The sequence below is a fragment of the Dryas octopetala genome, chromosome 5 (assembly GCF_963921425.1).
Source record: "Dryas octopetala chromosome 5, drDryOcto1.1, whole genome shotgun sequence".
NCBI classification, from domain to species: Eukaryota; Viridiplantae; Streptophyta; class Magnoliopsida; order Rosales; family Rosaceae; genus Dryas; species Dryas octopetala.
Genome location: NC_141370.1, coordinates 19,311,860 through 19,330,545, shown reverse-complemented (window position 1 = coordinate 19,330,545; position 18,686 = coordinate 19,311,860). Strand labels below are relative to the sequence as shown.

Here is an 18,686-nt window from a genome sequence, read left to right as displayed (position 1 = left end):
AAGAAATTACTCAACAAGCAGTAAGCAAGGAAACTAAAATGGACTTGGATCCAAAATATCTTAAATTTATGAAACATTTGATCTTATTAATATTTGTATAGGTAAACACAACCCAACAATCACATTCCCAATTGATATGTACAAAATGTCATGATATTTACGAACAAATTTGCGCACCAAGACTGAATTCCAGCAAGACCACTCCCTTCTCTGTGACATTTTAACCTATAGACAACTTGCAATCATACAGCCGCAGGTCTTCCATTCTTTCTAGGGTCACTTACAGCAGTAAGTGTACCATGAAATATTTGCTCATTAGAAATGTGTCCACTTTTCCTGCCCATGTTAACAGGGTTTCCAAGGGTTTGAACAATGAGCTGAGTGATGGCTCCCCCTGCCTTAGCCTCCAGATGATGACCCCGCTCTTGCAAGAAGAGCTTCCTTTCATCTGAAAGCTCAATGTGATCCCCGTCGATCACTGTCCAGTTTTCATAGGAGACTATGTTTGGTATTAGCTGCATGGAAGAAAAAAAATCACATAAAACGTACAGAGTCCATAATATATATATATATATATATATATCATGTCTAAGAATTGAAACAAGTTAGCAACCTTATGGTAGACCCTTGGATTTTGAACTGCAGCTAAAGGCTCCATCCCCAAGATGAAATAATTAATGAAAACTTGGGTCACAGCTGGAATTATGTTCATCCCACCACTACCCCCAAGAACCCCAGCCAACTGATTGTCCTGCAAAGGGCCAAACATTGCCTATTAAGTTGCCTATTATTACCTTGATGACACCTTAAGTAGGGCATTAATCAACTAAGAAGAAATGGCTAACTGTAACACCTGAAGTATGCAGTAGTTTCTGTACCTTAGTGATAATAATTGGAGTCATGGAAGATAAAGGTCTCTTGTTTGGTTCGATAAAATTTGCCGGAGCAGGAGGGAGGTGGTCTGCAGATATATCTGTGGGAATTGAGAAGTCATCCATCTCATTGTTGAGCACAATTCCGGTAGAAGGAGAAAGCACTCCACCTCCAAAAGGATAATTTACAGTAGTTGTCATTGATACAGCATTTCTATCTGTATCTACTATGCAGAAATGACTTGTTCCATGATCTTGGAGCTGACTCCACCTGGTTAATTAAAAAAGCTTTAGAATAATGACTTAGATTATCAAGCAGGTAGAGAAAACTCTAATTTGAACTATAAAAGTCAGCTGATCATGCCTGTACAAATAGTACTCTGGAGGGAAAGTTGTGTTGTCAAATATCATCTGCTGAACTATCTTTGCAAAAGATGGGGAAAGCATATCAGATGCATATTTACTTATATCCACAAAAGCAGGGTCACCCAAGTTCATCCGGACTGCAAACATGTGTTTCAATGCTTCAATCAGGCGATGTAGACCAAGATCTCCGTTTGCAGCATCCGAAGTTCCATAGCTGTTGAAGATGTTCAGAACCTGTTTTTACCAAAGTGTAAGCTCCTCATACTCAACCAAATAAGCATAAATAATTACTAAAAAAGTTCTATTCCCTTCAAAATGCATTGTCAGTCCTTGAATGCTAAGTTTCAGGGACCAATTAATCAGAATGGTCAGCATCATCCAATTAGGATGGAAAATTATGCAGCTTCTTTAAGCTATCATCACATCTGTGGAAAAAAAAAATGGTAAAGAAGTAAATAGGAAAGAGAAAACACCCACCAAAGAAAGCCCCAATGTTCCACTTGAAGGAGGTGGCATTCCCAATACAGTGTATCCCATAACATTAGCAGCCATTGCATCTGTAATATTCACTTTGTAATTCCTCAAATCCTCCATTGTCAAGATCCCACCAGCCTCTCTCACATCCTTCACTAGTTTTTCACCAAGAGTACCATTATAGAAGGCTTGTGGCCCCAGTTCTGCCACTGCCTCTAAGCTTCGGCCAAGTTCCACATTGTAGCACTTATCACCTGCCTGTAACAACTTCCCATTTGGTGCAAACACTTGCCTTAAGCCAGGTTCATTTATAATCTTTTCTTTATAGGTTCTTATATATCCTCCAAGATAAGGAGCAACTACAAATCCTTCTTTAGCAAATTTTATTGCAGGTTGAAACAAAGTCCTCCATGCCATGCGCCCATATTGCAACCAAGCTTCATGTAGACCAGCTATTTCACCAGGAACTCCCATTGACAGTGCTCCTACTAACTTGGCCTTAGGATTGTTCTCATACATATTCTGTTTGTTGATGACAATTACAGATTATATACAACATACAGAAGAAAATTACTGTAAAACTTCATCAAGCAAAATGAACAAATTAAAAGTATGCTACAATTCTGATAGATTGGATCCACTGATTCATGGGTTCCAATTGAAACTAGCATTTTAGCTGAAAAAAGAGGATTATAAACCTGTGAAGCAGCTAAAGGAGCAGTTTCCCTCATATCAAAAGCTTGGGTTTGAGAGGTTGCTGAAGACCTGACAAGCATGAAAGCCCCTCCTCCTATCCCACTTGCCATTGGATTAACAACACCAAGGCACAATGCTGTTGCCACTGCAGCATCAACAGCATGCCCACCCTGCCTAAGCATTGAGGCGCCAATTTCGGAACATCGGGCATCATCAGCAGCAACAACTCCATGCTCTGACTCAACAATGTCAGACTCATTGACTTCAATCCCCTCATTGTAATTGTTTGCTGCTCTCAGTACCCACCCAATTGTGTCACCTCCACATATAAGGCCTACAGTTACAAAATGATTGAAGAAAAAAACAAGTGTCAAGCAGAAAATTTTGTACCGTTTGATACACAAACTAAACGAATCCAAGTTCCCTACAAATAAAGAATATTATTTGAAAATTTTGGTATCTCCAAGTTCGCTTGTTGTTCAATCTCTGAACATAGCATCATGCACACGTGCGCAAAACACTTGGATTGTAAAAAGTCAAACATGTTAAACCAAGCAGGATTGGTTTGACACTTTGACATGTCTCCAAGTGTTTTATATACTTGCAAGAAAATTGAAAGTGTACGGATTATGAAAAGCCAGAACACACAGATCGGGGTTGCTTTTATGCCTTTCAGACATTCAGTTTGTGACAGACCAAAGATCTTGCTTTCATAACTAAATTTTTTAAAAGAAAAAAGACAGACCAAAGATGAGTCTCAAAACTGTACTATATAAGAAAGTGAGAGAGAGAAAAAGAGAACTGACAGATGATGGCTATGGCTATGAATGGAAGGAGGAGCCACAGAGCTCTAGCCCAGCTCTTCTTGTTCTTATTGGCCAAGCCATGAGTGCCCAACAGTGGAGCTGCCAAGCTCCGCTCCCCCATCATTATTCTCAGAGACACAGATAGACAGAGAGAATCTTAGGTGCTTTGGTAGAGGGGTAGCAAATTATTGTCCTTGGTGAATAACTCTGTCACATTTTAAGAGGATGGTTTTATTTCACTTTCTACAATTTTAATCTAGTCAGCTTTGTACCCCAATACATAGATAGCCTGAGTCTGAAGTGCTTGGATTGGCTTCTTCTGAGATTGGTTAGATTCTTCCAGTTAAAAAGGAAAGCATACATAAATATGTTAGATTCCGTCTGTACTTAGGCAACGTCCAACCACTTAACCGCTATCATGTCAGCATATAAAGTTGCTGAAAAAGAAAAAATCTTATTATTACCTTTTACTGTATAGTTTTGGTTAACCTTTTTTTTTTTGCCACTGTAGTTTTGGTTAACCATTAACACTTAATGAACCCCAAAACTAAGATAAAAAAAGTTGTTGGCTCGTTGACCACGTAATTAAGTAGTACAAATTTACAGTTTTTTTTCTTTTTTGCAATCCCAAAGTCTTATTTTATTATATTGATTGTTTATTACCAATTTACTAGTAGTTGTGTTATATAGTGGAGCTAAAAAAATGGGTGGAGTCTTGGAGATGAAAATTATGCAGCACCCAACTCCAGTGGATAGTCTGGACTAGCGATGCTGATTGACAATGCCAGGAAATGGAAAAACATGCCATGAGGACGTGAACCATGTTCCGCATCACTTTATAAGCACTGTCAGGTCTCCATTTAAAGTTCATACTAGAGGGATTCGAACTTGGGAATTTTGGGTGCATGGTAAACCTTCTTAATCACTAAAGTTACGAACTCCACAAGTTCAAACTAGAGATGTTGCTTCACTTGCTCTTAAGAGTCGTAGCCTTTTGTATGATTGTTGTTTCGTAATCAAAGATGTCATGAATTCTGATTTTTGAGGATTGGTTGGTATCGAGCATTTTTTTCAAATTGTTAGGCAAACATGTGACAATAGCAAGCTAAGACCAATTCCAATCAACCAACGCAAGTAATGGAAATTCCAAGGAGTGTGTTGGTTCTCGTTATCTTGATACAATCAGTCAAGAATTAGATTTGGTTCAATAAAGGAAAGATTAGTCACAACTATTATGCATATGCATTGAAAAAACTATTGTGTACAGGTTAACAATGGCTACTGATTCTCTATCTCCCACCATTAATCTGATGTCTCAAAATATATGTACGGGAATTTTTTTTCTTTTTTAAGAAAAAAAGACCACAATAGAAAAATGACCTGGATAAATTTAAAAAAAAATGTCTATAGGGGCTGGATATTTACCAAAACTTTAAACAAAAAATAAAAATAACTTGGGATCTTCAAGGGTCAGTGAGTCTCTTCATGTCTGCCAGAACACGTCAGGGTCATTGCTGTACAATGAGTGATCCTGAATTTCCTGATTAGCCACATGGCAATCAATGAGTCGCGATTGGATAAGTTTACACAGTGCCAAACCAGAAGGAAGCACCCACCATTCACTTTCATCCCTGCATTACCCATCACACCACAAATGCATACAACAATTTTCATCAGTGAGGATTAAAGTTGCTGCAAAATCACTATATAACCAGTTGCTGCCATGAAGCTAAAATCTTACATGCTAAAATTCCAGGACTGAAAGTTGGAATGCTTTTTCCTTGAGTGGGTCGTATAATGAATCAATCCACACATAAAAGCAACAATCTGTCACAATAGAAAATTGTTGGGAATCAGCACTATCAAATTATTATTGTAAAGGGGGCATAGCCTGCTTGTATTGTATGTGACCCTTTTGAATGCTAAAGCCATTTGGTTCAGAACAACTTACAACATTGATCAAGGATGTGATATTCCACAAAGCATATACACGTGCAAGACCTGCTGCTCGTCGAGGTCCATGACTAAACAAAGCACTGATTCCAGCTGGGAAGGGAAATAGTAAGCCAAGAGGAAGAATGAACAAGACTAAGAACAGGTGTAACAGTGAAATAGAATACAGCTGCAGCAAAGTGAGCAAGACTAAGCTAAAATCTCCCAAGAGTAGAATAGAGATGACCAAACCAACAAGATCCTGTTATAACGAAAGAGAGTGTGAGGGAGAGTTAGAATAGCATCTAACAAATACAACCAGATATCAAAATGAGAAATGATAAAGACCAGCAAAGGCAAGATCACTACCTGATGGCCAACAGGCTTAGCATTATAAACTATGAAAGAAAAGGGATTGCATATAGCTTTCTTCTCTTTAAACGTTCTTAAGCTCTTGGTGTGTAAAATCCCTCCAGAAAACCTTTTTTGAGATATCCAATGGTCAATGAGTCTCAAATGGTCAGATGGGTTTTCCCTATGATTTCTTGGTGTACTGCAAATCAGGTGGAAGAAACATAAGCCTGACGGTATATATATAACTTGCTACAAGAATAATCGTGAGCAGATTGTTACCGTGACTGATGCTCTGATGGCAATGATGCATCTTGACCATCCAGCGCTGGTGACATAGTTTCCTTGTTGATACCATATACCAAAAGTCCAAATTGGGAATAGCCAGATGCTGTAGGCTGAAACCAGGCAAGATCAACATGTATGCCATATGCACTAAAAGTAGGGTTTGCATGAGTTTCAAGCCAGCTGATAACATGACCAAAAGTTAACTTTAAGTGTCCACGCCGGACCAAGCGCAGTTGAGCATTTACACCAGCTACAAGCCGATACCAGATGGTAGGTGGGATAGACTGAAAGGAGATCAAAATATAAAAATACCAATAGGAACAACTGAACTTCACATGAAAGACAGCCCTAAACATAAATAGATAGCAAACCTGACTCATGAGGCTAGTAAGGATGTTATCACTGTGAAGAGAGAAAGGGGCCATGTAACTTCCATCTCCTCCAAAAATTAAAGACATTGGAAATCTCTGATGAAGACGAGGAGGAAGACCAGCTCGTTTCTCATCTCCACCAAGGAAAAAGTCCACATATCCAAGCATTAGATCAGAACTTGCAGCTACCTGCAGTACAAAACAGTAAACATGATGCTACAAATGTTAATTCAACCACAATCAAAAAAATGTTTCCTGTTAGGTAGATTTTAAATATATTAGAAAGTGAAACTAACATATATAAGCACAAAAAAAGCACTTCTAAAATCGGATTTCTTTAGGAGTAAACCTTAAGCCCTTCATACAGTGCACGAGAACGACAAGAACGCAAGCAAGAATGATCATATTCTGATCGAACATATTCACGAAGTTGTTGTAATTTCTTTTTCCGTCGACTCTGTAGCCATGACCATGCAAGTGGATAGGCAAGGACAGAAAGAATGCTGTAGACTGATCCTTCCCACCACTGATAAGCAGCTAAGCCATTAATCTCATCCACTAATCTATTGAATGCATCCTCATATCTGCCAAATAATGAAATACGTAAGAAACTTACAGAAGTTTACACAACATGACTTAACATGAAACTATGAACCAAATTGTAAAACTCAAAGCATATGGAAATATATGCATAATCAAACATAGGCATGATGCGTCACCATTTGCTTGCAGTGGACATCCAGCCACCACATTCATTATACACCACAAAGAGAAAGAGAGCTTACACAATCTCTGTTACTTGTTCTGGAGGTGAATGTGGTAGATGCCAAGGTTCACTGAATGTATTTGGCCCCATGAAATGCATCCTATGCACATGACTCTGAGATTCCTCATTTCTATTTGTTTCCAAAACCTGAAAGACAAAATTTCTTATGATAATTATAAATATAAAAATAAAAAAGTACTGAATGACAACAGTACTATCACATATAACACAATATATAGCAGATTGCAGAGCACTCTAGTTTGGTTTCTGTATGACCATAATGGCAGTAATAGAAACAGTAGTAAGTGACCAAAGGAAAAAATTGGAGGTGAACCTCATTTAACGATTCAAGGAAAGGGAAGGAATGATCTAAACGAGAGCCCTGTCGAGCAGGTACAGGAGCCGGTAGTTCGTCTGCAGTAACATATTTCATCCGTGCAACACTAAGCACAAGAGCTAACAGGATGAGGAGACCTAAGAGAATCAGACCAAATAACCATGGTCCACCAAAAGTGTACACCAATTCTTCAAGTGCTGTATAACAATTTGGCATGTGATATCTGTCAGAAATGCACTTGTATGGACACGGAGTTTCAGTAACACCACCTGATAGAATTAGAATGATGTTAAAGTTGATTTACCCAAAGAGAAACATAATTTAAAATTGACAAGACTAATCATGTGACACAACTCTCAGCAACAAAGATCCATAAAAACCAGCAACAGTCTAACACAATTTCAAGATCTTCAGAGTTAATTAATGAGAAACTTTTTGAAATAAAGCATGCAAGAAAACTATAGCCAAACTTTTGCACAAAAAAAAAAAAAAAACAGAGTTACACTTAGGGATACCTCGAACTGTAACATATATGGCACGACGTGGAAGCTCAAAAGATGGGCAAGCATGACAAAGGGCTCTATCAGAGCCACTGACATTCTTAAAGGTTCCAACAGGGCATTCCTGCAGTGCAATATGCTCAAATAGTAAAAACATAAACATGATAACTACTAGAAAACAAGCACCTCAATGAAAGCATCCTCATCCTACAATCAAAGGCAAATATGCATATGAAAAAAATATTAACCAGTATCTTGCTGACCTATAATATGGATCCAAAATCTAGAAATTAAATGAGTTAAAGACTTAGGATATTTTACAATAACATAACCAGCCAATGAAATTTCCAATGAAAAATTAGCCAGTCAAAAATTGACATCAACTAGAATTTCCAAAATATGCCAACAACAATGGCATTAGTTTTTCAACATAATGTTTATAACTCCATGCTAGATATAATAGTATGAACAAAGCCATATAGATCTTAAAGTAAGTCAATTTCATGCAGATATAAATTGCAAATACCTCACAAAAGATACCATAAAGCCCTCTGGGACAGGCCTTTCCGGTTATAGTCCCATTTTGGCCAGCACGACCATGACCTCTACCAAATCCTCCCCTGTAACCAAGGAGAGGGGAAAGAGAGTTAAAATCAGAAACTAATTATTCAACAGAAACTAGATATGCAAAGCAAAATGGGCCAAAATTGCAGAAGGCAGTGATATATCCAGATACAAACCCAGTATCAATGCTTCCTCCCACACTTGCTATGGGTAGATATGCATCCCCAACTGGTATATCTGACCAGTGAAAGTGAATCCTCCCACCACCTCCTCCACCACCACCTCTAGGACTACCATGTCCACCAACAGTTGAGATTGTAGAAGAATTACCAAGTGTCAATGCTTGCACAAACAAAAGAATGGTTCCACCAGATCCACCCCCAGGACCTATATTTGAAATGGTCCTGCCATTTTGCTCACCAAAATCTTCTCCAAAGCTTTCTCCGTCAGCTCTAAGTGAACCATCAAGAGACAAACTTGACAATGACCGCTCCAATGAACCCATTACTGTTCAAGAAAAGGAAACCCATTACTATTCAAGAAAAGGAGATATAATAACTATAACAACCCACATAGACAGAATGATGTATGAATAAAGAAATAAGTTAATCAAACATATATAGTTGCATAAGCTTATACAACTTGAAGCCTCCAACACCACCTAATTTACCCTTGCGTACGTATTACCTAAAATACAATAAAAACATTTCCAACTCTTACCGATAATACCTCCACCTGCGGTTGCACCAGCTAGGCTATCATTTCCACTACCACTACCAAGTTCGCAGGGTAAATCAGCATCTCCATAGGAAACACCACCTTCAATAAAATTTCCGTCATAAAACCCATCCCCACCTCTGCCACCATGCCCACCACCACCGCCAAGCCCATTTACAAAAATTTTTCCTCTACCCAGCCCACCAGTGCAACCTGCAGATTGAAATAAAGAATCCTTAGATCTTACTTCTTAGAATGCATGGTTTAGGTGAATCTGAAATTTGAACCTTCAGTCAATTTATGAAACTCTGGGACTAAATGTTTCGAATAAAAAGATATTATGTTTATTACTTCAAATCCAAATGAACTTTCAGGTTGCTGGTTGAGTTAAATTTGTTAAAAAGATAAGATCCAGAACACATACCCAGCCCAGATGCAGTAATTGCCCCAGAAGAGTGGACAGCTACAGCTCTAACCCAATGAAAATGTATAACAGATCCAGTTATGATGCCTTCAACAATAACATCTTCAACTCGACAAATCTAGAGCAGCAAGCCAAGACAACCATTCATCAGAAACACAAGGTGGAATCCATTCAATTGTTTATCAAACGTTTACCAAATTGACCAAGATAAGTACTTAGTTCTCAATCTGGATCAATGGAAGACCTGAAGAGTGAAGGTCAATGTGGAGTTCATGTTACAATCTTCAGGCGGATGAATTAATTCCATGGGGCAATTTGGAAGTTCACAGTTGAGTTTCCTACCATTCCCAAAATGAATATCAATTCAGAAAAGAAAAGGAAAATATTAGCAAAGAATAGCAACACTGAGAACTATGAATTTATAACTTACGTAAGATTACTACCGCCACTGTCCAGAGGACCTCGCAGTAAAGATCCAGGTCCAATCTTCATAGTACAAAGAGAACATTCAGTATGTAAATGCATGGCAATGCCACAAGGTAAGATACAATTAGTGTGAAAATCAATACAATTTCAAAATTCACATAGCACCGCATAATGTTTTCCATATGAATAAGAATACGTTTTCATATATATGCAATTGGATTTGCTTATTATAATGTTACATAAAACAAAATCAACAAACTATATGAGTTTCCAAATTCAAATCACAGAAAAACCAAAAGAAGTTTGCCTATAATTATCATAGGAATAGGAGGTTCCAGATTCTTACAAGGACTATAACAGTCATCCATGATCAGTGCATTTGGAAGGTTATAAGTGGATATGTCCAATATGAAATATCTTTCTGTGGAAAAGATCCTGCTTCTATTTTCCCCATCTTTTCTCTTTTTCAAATTCAAGTTTATTTTTTCTTATCATTTATCCTTAAATGATTACTTAAAATACCCTACACTTCTATTGTGTTCAGCTTATAGAGTCCCTTCTGGAGCTAGTGACCTTTCATATGGTGGGTAAATACCTTTTTTACTTGTTAAATCACCCCATTAAATAATACAAAAACCACATCAAATATAATTTCATAATTAAAAATGTCTCTGCCAAGGAAACCATCAGATCAAGGTGACCCTTTGACATTCAATAGGTCAATAGAAATTGCAAGCTTCCCAATGAGGTATGACTAAGTTATTTAGAGACCAAACACTAAACAACAATATTTGGGGGATAAATTTCAGTTAGAAGAAAAAAAAGGGGAGGGGAGGGAGGGGGGAAGGAATTGATGCAATATGAAAGTCCCTCTGATGCCAACATTTCTAAACACTTTGCAACATCATAATTCCTAAGCTCATAAAACATGGTTTTATAAAAATGCTGCATACTACTACACAATGAATCTGAAGCTTACCTTGATACTAAAAAATAGAGACAGAACCAGGTGTTGTGCTTCAATCAGATCTCCTGGCCCAGACAAATTCAAGAAACCTTGTCCATGAACTCCCAAATTTGCATTAGAATGTATCATAGATGACCCCTGACAACCAAATACGGATACATGATTTCATAATGTAAACAACACAAAATTATACTATGCTAGTGAAAATCAAGGTTCTGTTTTGAACGTACCCTTAGAACCACTAAATTGCTTGCCTCGAGCAAGGAAGTTGCCACAATTGCATCGCTACCACCATCTATAAGCATTTTGGAATTCCACATCAAGTGCATTTTGACAGACATTCGAAGACCCCCAAATATCTAAATTTGTTAGGAAAAAGACAGTAATGAACAACTTATATTAATCAGTATCCAGAATAAGCATTAATAAAAGAGGGGGAATGCAAGCAATTGTTGCATATGGCAACAGAGACAATGATACAAAAATTAAACATAAAGCTTCAAGTAGGACATACCAATTAGCAGAGAAGTAAAAATAGGGGAAAATTACTACAATGTTTTAGATCTATTTTGGAAATAAAAAGACAAACAGTGTGGATATGAACCTATAAAGATGTATAAAACCACCACCATTGCTTCTAATTTGCTTGTACAATAATGACCTTGCACAAATAAAATTACCATATTCCTTTATATAATGAGCAAACAAATACAATACTGATCACCAAAAAAAAAAAAATTGTGTTAATTATATAATGTTGTGTTCCAACTTAGTGACACTCAAGCATTATATATATTGTGAGATGTGAGATGTGCATGTCTTAATGTATTGTTAAACAAATTGCTTTTTTCACTTAGCCCCCTTGGGCCTTCCCACTCCCATCCCCAATTTATTTGTGCACTGCTGGTCAAATATGCAAGAAACATGAAATTCTAAATAAATTAAGAATAGAAAGAAAAAAAGGATGATGAGTCTGTCACTTGCCTTGATAACAGAATCACTCATCAGAAGCTCTTCTGCCATTAACTCAAACTCTGATGAAGCATAATGTGCAAGACCAAAACTCAAAACCGCACCACATGATAAACGAATTTGGCCTCGAACCTGTACAATGCATTAATATTTCAATGTCAGACCATGATGAAGACCATCAATCCATGATTTATCTCAAAACTATTAGTACTATATTGGCAGATAACTCATGCGGTTTGATTTGTATTCCTATAAATGTTTCATGATTTGTATCCCTAAACCCTGAACAAAACAAAGCAATAACAGAACAATAAAAACCCAAAGTACAAGCCACCAAATGACCAATAACATATACAGGATTAAGATATCATTGGCCAAAAGAAGCATTTTTGTCCATATACAAATAGGATCACAGAGCAGTAGAAATTAGTTTTTCAGTGACCTGAACACGGCTCCAATACAAAGGAACCAAGGCCTTGGCATGATTTTGAATATCAACATTTGTCCAAAGCGGCTGTTTAGGAAACTCTAACAGAAGCGTGTCTGTCTGCGTGGACAAGTTATGATTACTGACTATAAGTCTCCTAGGTACAGCATCATAATATGTCCCTGCAGCACCTGCATTTTCAGGACAGCCTAAACTCATCCCCCCTGCCAGAAGAAGCAGAACACAACTCATATACCAGTCATAATATTCCAAAACAAGGGAGTTCCAATCGTTCTTTTAAAAATAGCCAAAAGAGATTTAAACTAGACAGTTCTTTGACATACAAATTGAATTTTCAAATAAGCATCTGTGTCTTACCATGAATGAAGATTTCTGTATCATCACGCCTGCTGAAAACTTTGAGGGAAACTCTGCCACCTCCGCCTCCAGCAAATCCATTACCTCCCACTGCACTTATCCTGCCACTTCCAGTCCTGCTCTTCACAGAAAAATAAACATTAATATGCATAAGCATTAGTGGCCGCCATCGTTTCAAGTTAAACAAAAAACAGAGTGCTTACATCCTAAACGCCTTGATATATATGCTGCCTCCAGACCCTCCTCCACCCTTGATACCACCATCACCACCATCAGCCAAAAGACTCCCACTAAAATCAATTGAAGTTTTCATCTCCAACCAAATCCTTCCACCTCCTTCCCCACCATACTTCTCCTCCTTACTAGTCGTGCCACCCTTACTACCATAGCTCTTTGGCTCATCCAACGATGACCATGCATATGGATCCCCGCCCCAGACGTCGTCTGGGAGCTTGGTGTTATCCGTAACGCAACTAGCACCTCTCCCACCATGCCCTCCACCACCACCCTGAACACCTCCTGGTGTGCCACTAGTCTGCGACGGAGGTTCACCCGCCAACCCCGTAACGTTTATCACTGACCCAGTTGACAAGTTTGCATTCGAAGCATTAACCGAAACCAGCCCTGCAATCATCATTGAATTGCTGCCTAAACTAAATTCTCCGCTAATGTTAATCACAATTGAGCAACCCAATAATTGGCAGCTCAAATTAACACCTGGGAATATATATAAGCTCCCATTCCCTTCTATATACACATCATCCTCAAAAACCAAACTTGAATTGAGCTCACAAATGGTGTTTAGAGACCCAATTCCTTTGAGACCCTCCTGACAAGAGAGCGAGGGAGGGTGAGGCTCCGGCGGACTCGGAGGGGGCGATGGAGGCGTGTAGTCCCCGTGAAACGAATTGAAGTCGAAGCTGAGAACCGAGAATTCATCGTCTAAATCAGCGGCGAGACTAAGGTTTATGGCGAAAAGGGTCAACAGGTTGAAAATGAAAAGGTGGCGAAGAAACGAGGCAAAAGGAGCCATATTGAATAGGTGAAACTCATCACAGAGATAAAACCCCAGTTGGAGATTATTGTTATGATAGAAATGGGTGAACGCAAACCCTAATTCTGGGTTTTGGGGATTGGATTGAGTAGGATTGTGGATCAAAGACTGGGACTTGAATGAGAATGGGAAGTAAATCAACCCAGAAATTGAGGGGCGAATGTGATAAATACGCGAAAGATTAGGCGTTTTTGGGAAATAGAATTGAATTGGATTGAATGAAAATGGTATGCAATCCAATAAATTATTATAAATTATGGCGTCGTCTTGGTGTTTGTTGCTTTGTTTGTGACAGACAGCGAAGAAGAGGAAGAGCTGACGCCTCGCGCCTGGTGGTGGAACTGCAACGACAACGGACAAACAGACACAACACACGCAGCACGTGCGCATGGCACGTGAGCAACTTCTTTTTAAGGTATTTCGGTTTCGGATAAGAATAATACAACGTTACAAATTCACAATTCACAATTGTTGGGATCAAATAATAATGGGCAGTCAATTTTGTTTGCTGCGTCACGTAATGGACTAATATGGACATTCATTCACAATTCACTTTGAAGAAAATTATGCTGGAATCCTAGACGACAAAGTTAAGCTTTCAAACTTTGTGCTCTAAAAAAAGGGATGGTGTATCTTTTGCATTCCTTAAATTAGTTAAATGCTCTCGTGACTATGAAGCTTTTTAGATATGACTGTACCACAATATGAAAATTAGTTGCCCCTTTTATAGTTGCCATCCTAGGAGCCCAAGTTTCATGATTCTCATGGTGAGTTAGTGGCACGGACGAAGATATTCGTGAAATCCCCCATATTTTCATTGAGATGTTCATAACTTCAACCACCGATATTTTTCTAATATCGTTATAATATCAATATATTTTTAGATCATTTTAAGTCGTTTTTTAGGACATAATCAAGTCGTTTATTGAGAATTTCAATTTGTAACTCAAGATATTTTAAATGTTTATAACTTTGATGCATTTCATATTCTACCTAGTGAAATCTCAAGTTATGTTTCGACGCTTCACAAGTTATACCTTAGAGTTTGTCATGTCGTGCCTTATGACATTTCAAGTCGTTACTTAGGGCATCCCAAGTCGTTTCTTAAGAATTTCAGTTTATATCTCCAGACATTTTAATTGTTTATAACCTTTATACATTTCATATTATACTTAATGACATCTCAAGTCATGTTTTGACGCTTCCAAAGTCATACCCTATAATTTCTCAAGTCGTGCCTTAGGAAATCTCAAATCGTTCCTTAGGGCATTCCAAGTTGTTACTTGAGAATTTTAGTTCGTATCTCAAAGAATTTCAAAAGTTTATACTCCTTGGGAATTTCAAATTGTACCTAATGACATCTTAAGTCAATTTTGACGCTTCCAAAGTCATATTATAGAGATTCTCAAGTCGTGCCTTAAGGAATCTTAAGTCGTTCCTTAGGGCATTCCAAGTCGTTTCTTGAAAATTTCAGTTTGTAGCTCGAGACATTTTAATTGTTTATACCCTTGATGCATTTCATATTATACTTAATGACATCTCAAGTCATGTTTTAACGCTTCCAAATACCCTAGAGTTTTTCAAGTCAAGCCTTAGGAAATCTCTAGTCGTTCCTTAGGGCATCCAAAGTCGTTCATTGAGAATTTCAATTCGTATCTCGAGAAATTTCAAATGCTTATACCCTTGATGCATTTCAAATTGTACTTAGTGACATCTCAAGTCAATTTTGACGCTTCCAAAGTCATATTATAGAGTTTCTTGAGTCGTGCTTTAAGGCATCTCAAGTCGTTCCTTGAGAATTTCAGTTCGTAGCTCGAGACATTTTAATTGTTTATACCCTTGATCCATTTCATGTTATACTTAATGACATCTCAAGTCATGTTTTGACGCTTCCAAAGCCATACCCTAGAGTTTTTCAAGACATGCTTTAGTAAATCTCAAGTCGTTCCTTAGGGCATCATCTCAAGTCGTTCTTTGAGAATTTCAATTCGTAGCTCGAGTAATTTCAAATGTTTATACCCTTGATGCATTTCAAATTGTACCTGGTGACATCCAAAGTCAATTTTGACGTTTCCAAAGTCATATTATAGAGTTACTCAAGTCGTTCCTTATGGCATCTCAAGTCGTTCCTTAAGAATTTCAGTTCGTATCTCGAGACATTTTAATTGTTTATACCTTTGATGCATTTCATATTATACTTAATGACATCCCAAGTCATGTTTTGATGATCCCAAAGTCATACCCTAAAGTTTCTCAAGTCATGCCTTAGGAAATCTCAAGTCGTTCCTTAGGGCATCCCAAGTTGTTCCCTGAGAATTTCAATTTGTTGCTCGAGGAATTTCAAATGTTTATACTCTTGTTGCATTTCAAATTGTATCTAGTGACATCCCAAGTCAATTTTGACGCTTCCAAAGTCATATTATAGAGTTTCTCAAGTCATGTCTTAAGGCATCTCAAGTCGTTCATTAGGGCATCCCAAGTTGTTCCTTGAGAATTTCAGTTTGTTACTCGAGCAATTTCAAATGTTTATACCCTTGATGCATTTTAAATTATAAATGACATCCCAAGTCAATTTTGACGCTTCCAAAGTCATATTATAGAGTTTTTCAAGTCATGTCTTAAGGCATCTCAAGTCGTTCTTAAGGGCATCCCAAGTTGTTCCTTGAAAATTTCAGTTTGTAGCTCGAGACATTTTAATTGTTTATATCCTTGGTGCATTTCATATTATACTTAATGATATCTCAAGTCATGTTTTGACGCTTCCAAAGTCATACCCTAGAGTTTTAATGACTTAGGAAATCTCATATCGTTCATTAGGGCATCCCAAGTCGTTTCTTAAGAATTTCAATTCGTAGCTCGAGGAATTTCAAATGTTTATACCCTTGATGCATTTCAAATTGTACCTAGTGACATCCCAAGTCAATTTTGACGCTTCCAAAGTCATATTATATTGTTTTTCAAGTCGTGCTTTAAGGCATCTCAAGTCGTTCATTAGGGCATCCAAAGTCGTTCATTGAGAATTTCAGTTCGTAGCTCGAGGAATTTCAAATGTTTATACCCTTGATGCATTTCAAATTGCACCTAGTGACATCTCAAGTCAATTTGGACGCTTCCAAAGTTATATTATAGAGTTTCTCAAGTCGTGCCTTAAGGCATCTCAAGTCGTTCCTTGAGAATTTCAGTTCGTAGCTCGAGACATTTTAATTGTTTATACCCTTGATGCATTTCATATTATACTTAATGACATCTCAAGTCATGTTTTGATGCTTCTAAAGTCATACTCTAGAGTTTTTCAAGACATGCTTGAGGAAATCTCAAGTCATTCCTTAGGGTATCTCAAGTCGTTCATTAAGAATTTCAGTTCGTAGCTCGAGTAATTTCAAATGTTTATACCCTTGATGCATTTCAAATTGTACCTGGTGACATCCAAAGTCAATTTTGACGCTTCCAAAGTCATATTATAAAGTTACTCAAGTAGTTCTTTAGGGCATCTCAAGTCGTTCCTTGAGAATTTCAGTTTGTATCTCGAGACATGTTAAATGTCTATACCGTTGATGCATTTCATATTATACTTAATGACATCCTAAGTCATGTTTTGACGATTCCAAAGTTATACCCTAGAGTTTCTCAAGTCATGCTTTAGGAAATCTCAAGTCGTTCCTTAGGGCATCCCAAGTTGTTCTTTGAGAATTTCAGTTTGTTGCTCGAGGAATTTCAAATGTTTATATCCTTGATATATTTCAAATTGTACCTAATGATATCTCAAGTCAATTTTGACGCTTCCAAAATCATATTATATTGTTTCTCAAGTCGTGCTTTAAGGCATCTCAAGTCGTGCTTTAAGGCATCTCAAGTCGTTACTTAAGGCATCCCAAGTCATTCCTTGAGAATTTCAGTTCGTAGCTCGAGGAATTTCAAATGTTTATACCATTAATGCATTTCAAATTGCACCTAGTGATATCCTAAGTCAATTTTGATGCTTCCAAAGTTATAGTATATTGCTTCTCAAGTCGTGTCTTAAGACATCTCAAGTCGTTCATTTGGGCATCTCAAGTCGCTCATTGAGAATTTCAGTTCGTAGCTCGAGATATTTTAATTGTTTATACCCTTGATGCATTTCATATTATACTTAATGACATCTCAAGTTATGTTTTGACGCTTCCAAAGTCATACCCTAGAATTTATCAAGTCATGTCTTAAGAAATCTCAAGTTGTTCCTTAGGACATCGATCTCAAGTCGTTACTTCAGAATTTCATTTCATAGCTCGAGGAGTTTCAAATGTTTATACCTTTATGTATTTCAAATTGTACATAGATATATCCCAAGTCAATTTTGACGCTTCCAAAGTCATATTATAGAGTTTTTCAAGTCGTGCCTAAAGGCATCTAAAGTCGTTCTTTAATTAAGGCATCTCAAGTCGTTCCTTGAAAATTTCAGTTCGTAGCTCGAGACATTTTAATTGTTTATACTCTTGATGCATTTCATATTATACTTAATGACATCCTAAGTCATGTTTTGACGCTTCCAAAGTCATACCCTAGAGTTTCTCAAGTCATGCATTAGGAAATTTCAAGTCGTTACTTAAGGCATTTCAAGTCGTTCCTTAGAATTTCAGTTCATAGCTCGAGGAATTTCAAATGTTTATACCCTTGATGCATTTCAAATTGTATCTGGTGACATCCAAAGTCAATTTTGACTCTTCCAAAGTCATATTATAGAGTTACTCAAGTCGTTTCTTAAGGCATGTCAAGTCGTTCCTTAGGACATTTCAAGTCGTTCCTTGAGAATTTCAATTCGTATCTTGAGGAATTCCAAATGTTTATACTTTTCATGCATTTCAAATTGTACCTAGTGACATCCAAAGTCAATTTTGACGCTTCCAAAGACATATTATAGAGTTACTCAAGTCGTGTCGTAAGGCATCTTAAATTGTTCCTTATGGCATCTCAAGTCGTTCCTTAGGGCATCTCAAGTCGTGTCTTAAGAATTTCAGTTTG

At 37.5% G+C, this 18,686-nt stretch overlaps 2 protein-coding genes across 2 annotated transcripts; both read right to left on the bottom strand.

Moving 5' to 3' along the window:
- Positions 1-30: 30 nt before the first annotated feature.
- On the bottom strand, positions 31-3,504 carry GGT4 (gamma-glutamyl transpeptidase 4). The gene is made up of 7 exons (XM_086244044.1): positions 3,215-3,504; positions 2,411-2,742; positions 1,716-2,234; positions 1,237-1,472; positions 879-1,143; positions 614-751; positions 31-515 (listed from the first exon to the last, which is right to left on the bottom strand). Exons 1-7 carry the CDS (start codon positions 3,336-3,338, stop codon positions 243-245), a joined length of 1,887 nt encoding a protein of 628 aa, XP_086100170.1. The 5' UTR covers positions 3,339-3,504; the 3' UTR covers positions 31-242.
- Positions 3,505-4,422: 918 nt separating this feature from the next.
- LOC147285347 (uncharacterized) lies at positions 4,423-14,032 on the bottom strand. The gene is made up of 22 exons (XM_086244081.1): positions 12,838-14,032; positions 12,635-12,750; positions 12,272-12,480; positions 11,842-11,961; positions 11,088-11,216; positions 10,870-10,995; positions 9,895-9,950; positions 9,709-9,802; positions 9,465-9,582; positions 9,044-9,253; positions 8,500-8,830; positions 8,286-8,379; positions 7,775-7,883; positions 7,257-7,528; positions 6,942-7,069; positions 6,506-6,740; positions 6,157-6,345; positions 5,780-6,069; positions 5,516-5,699; positions 5,166-5,408; positions 4,956-5,041; positions 4,423-4,845 (listed from the first exon to the last, which is right to left on the bottom strand). The coding sequence occupies exons 1-22, from the start codon at positions 13,665-13,667 to the stop codon at positions 4,698-4,700; spliced, it is 4,317 nt and encodes a 1,438-aa protein (XP_086100207.1). The 5' UTR covers positions 13,668-14,032; the 3' UTR covers positions 4,423-4,697.
- Positions 14,033-18,686: the final 4,654 nt, after the last annotated feature.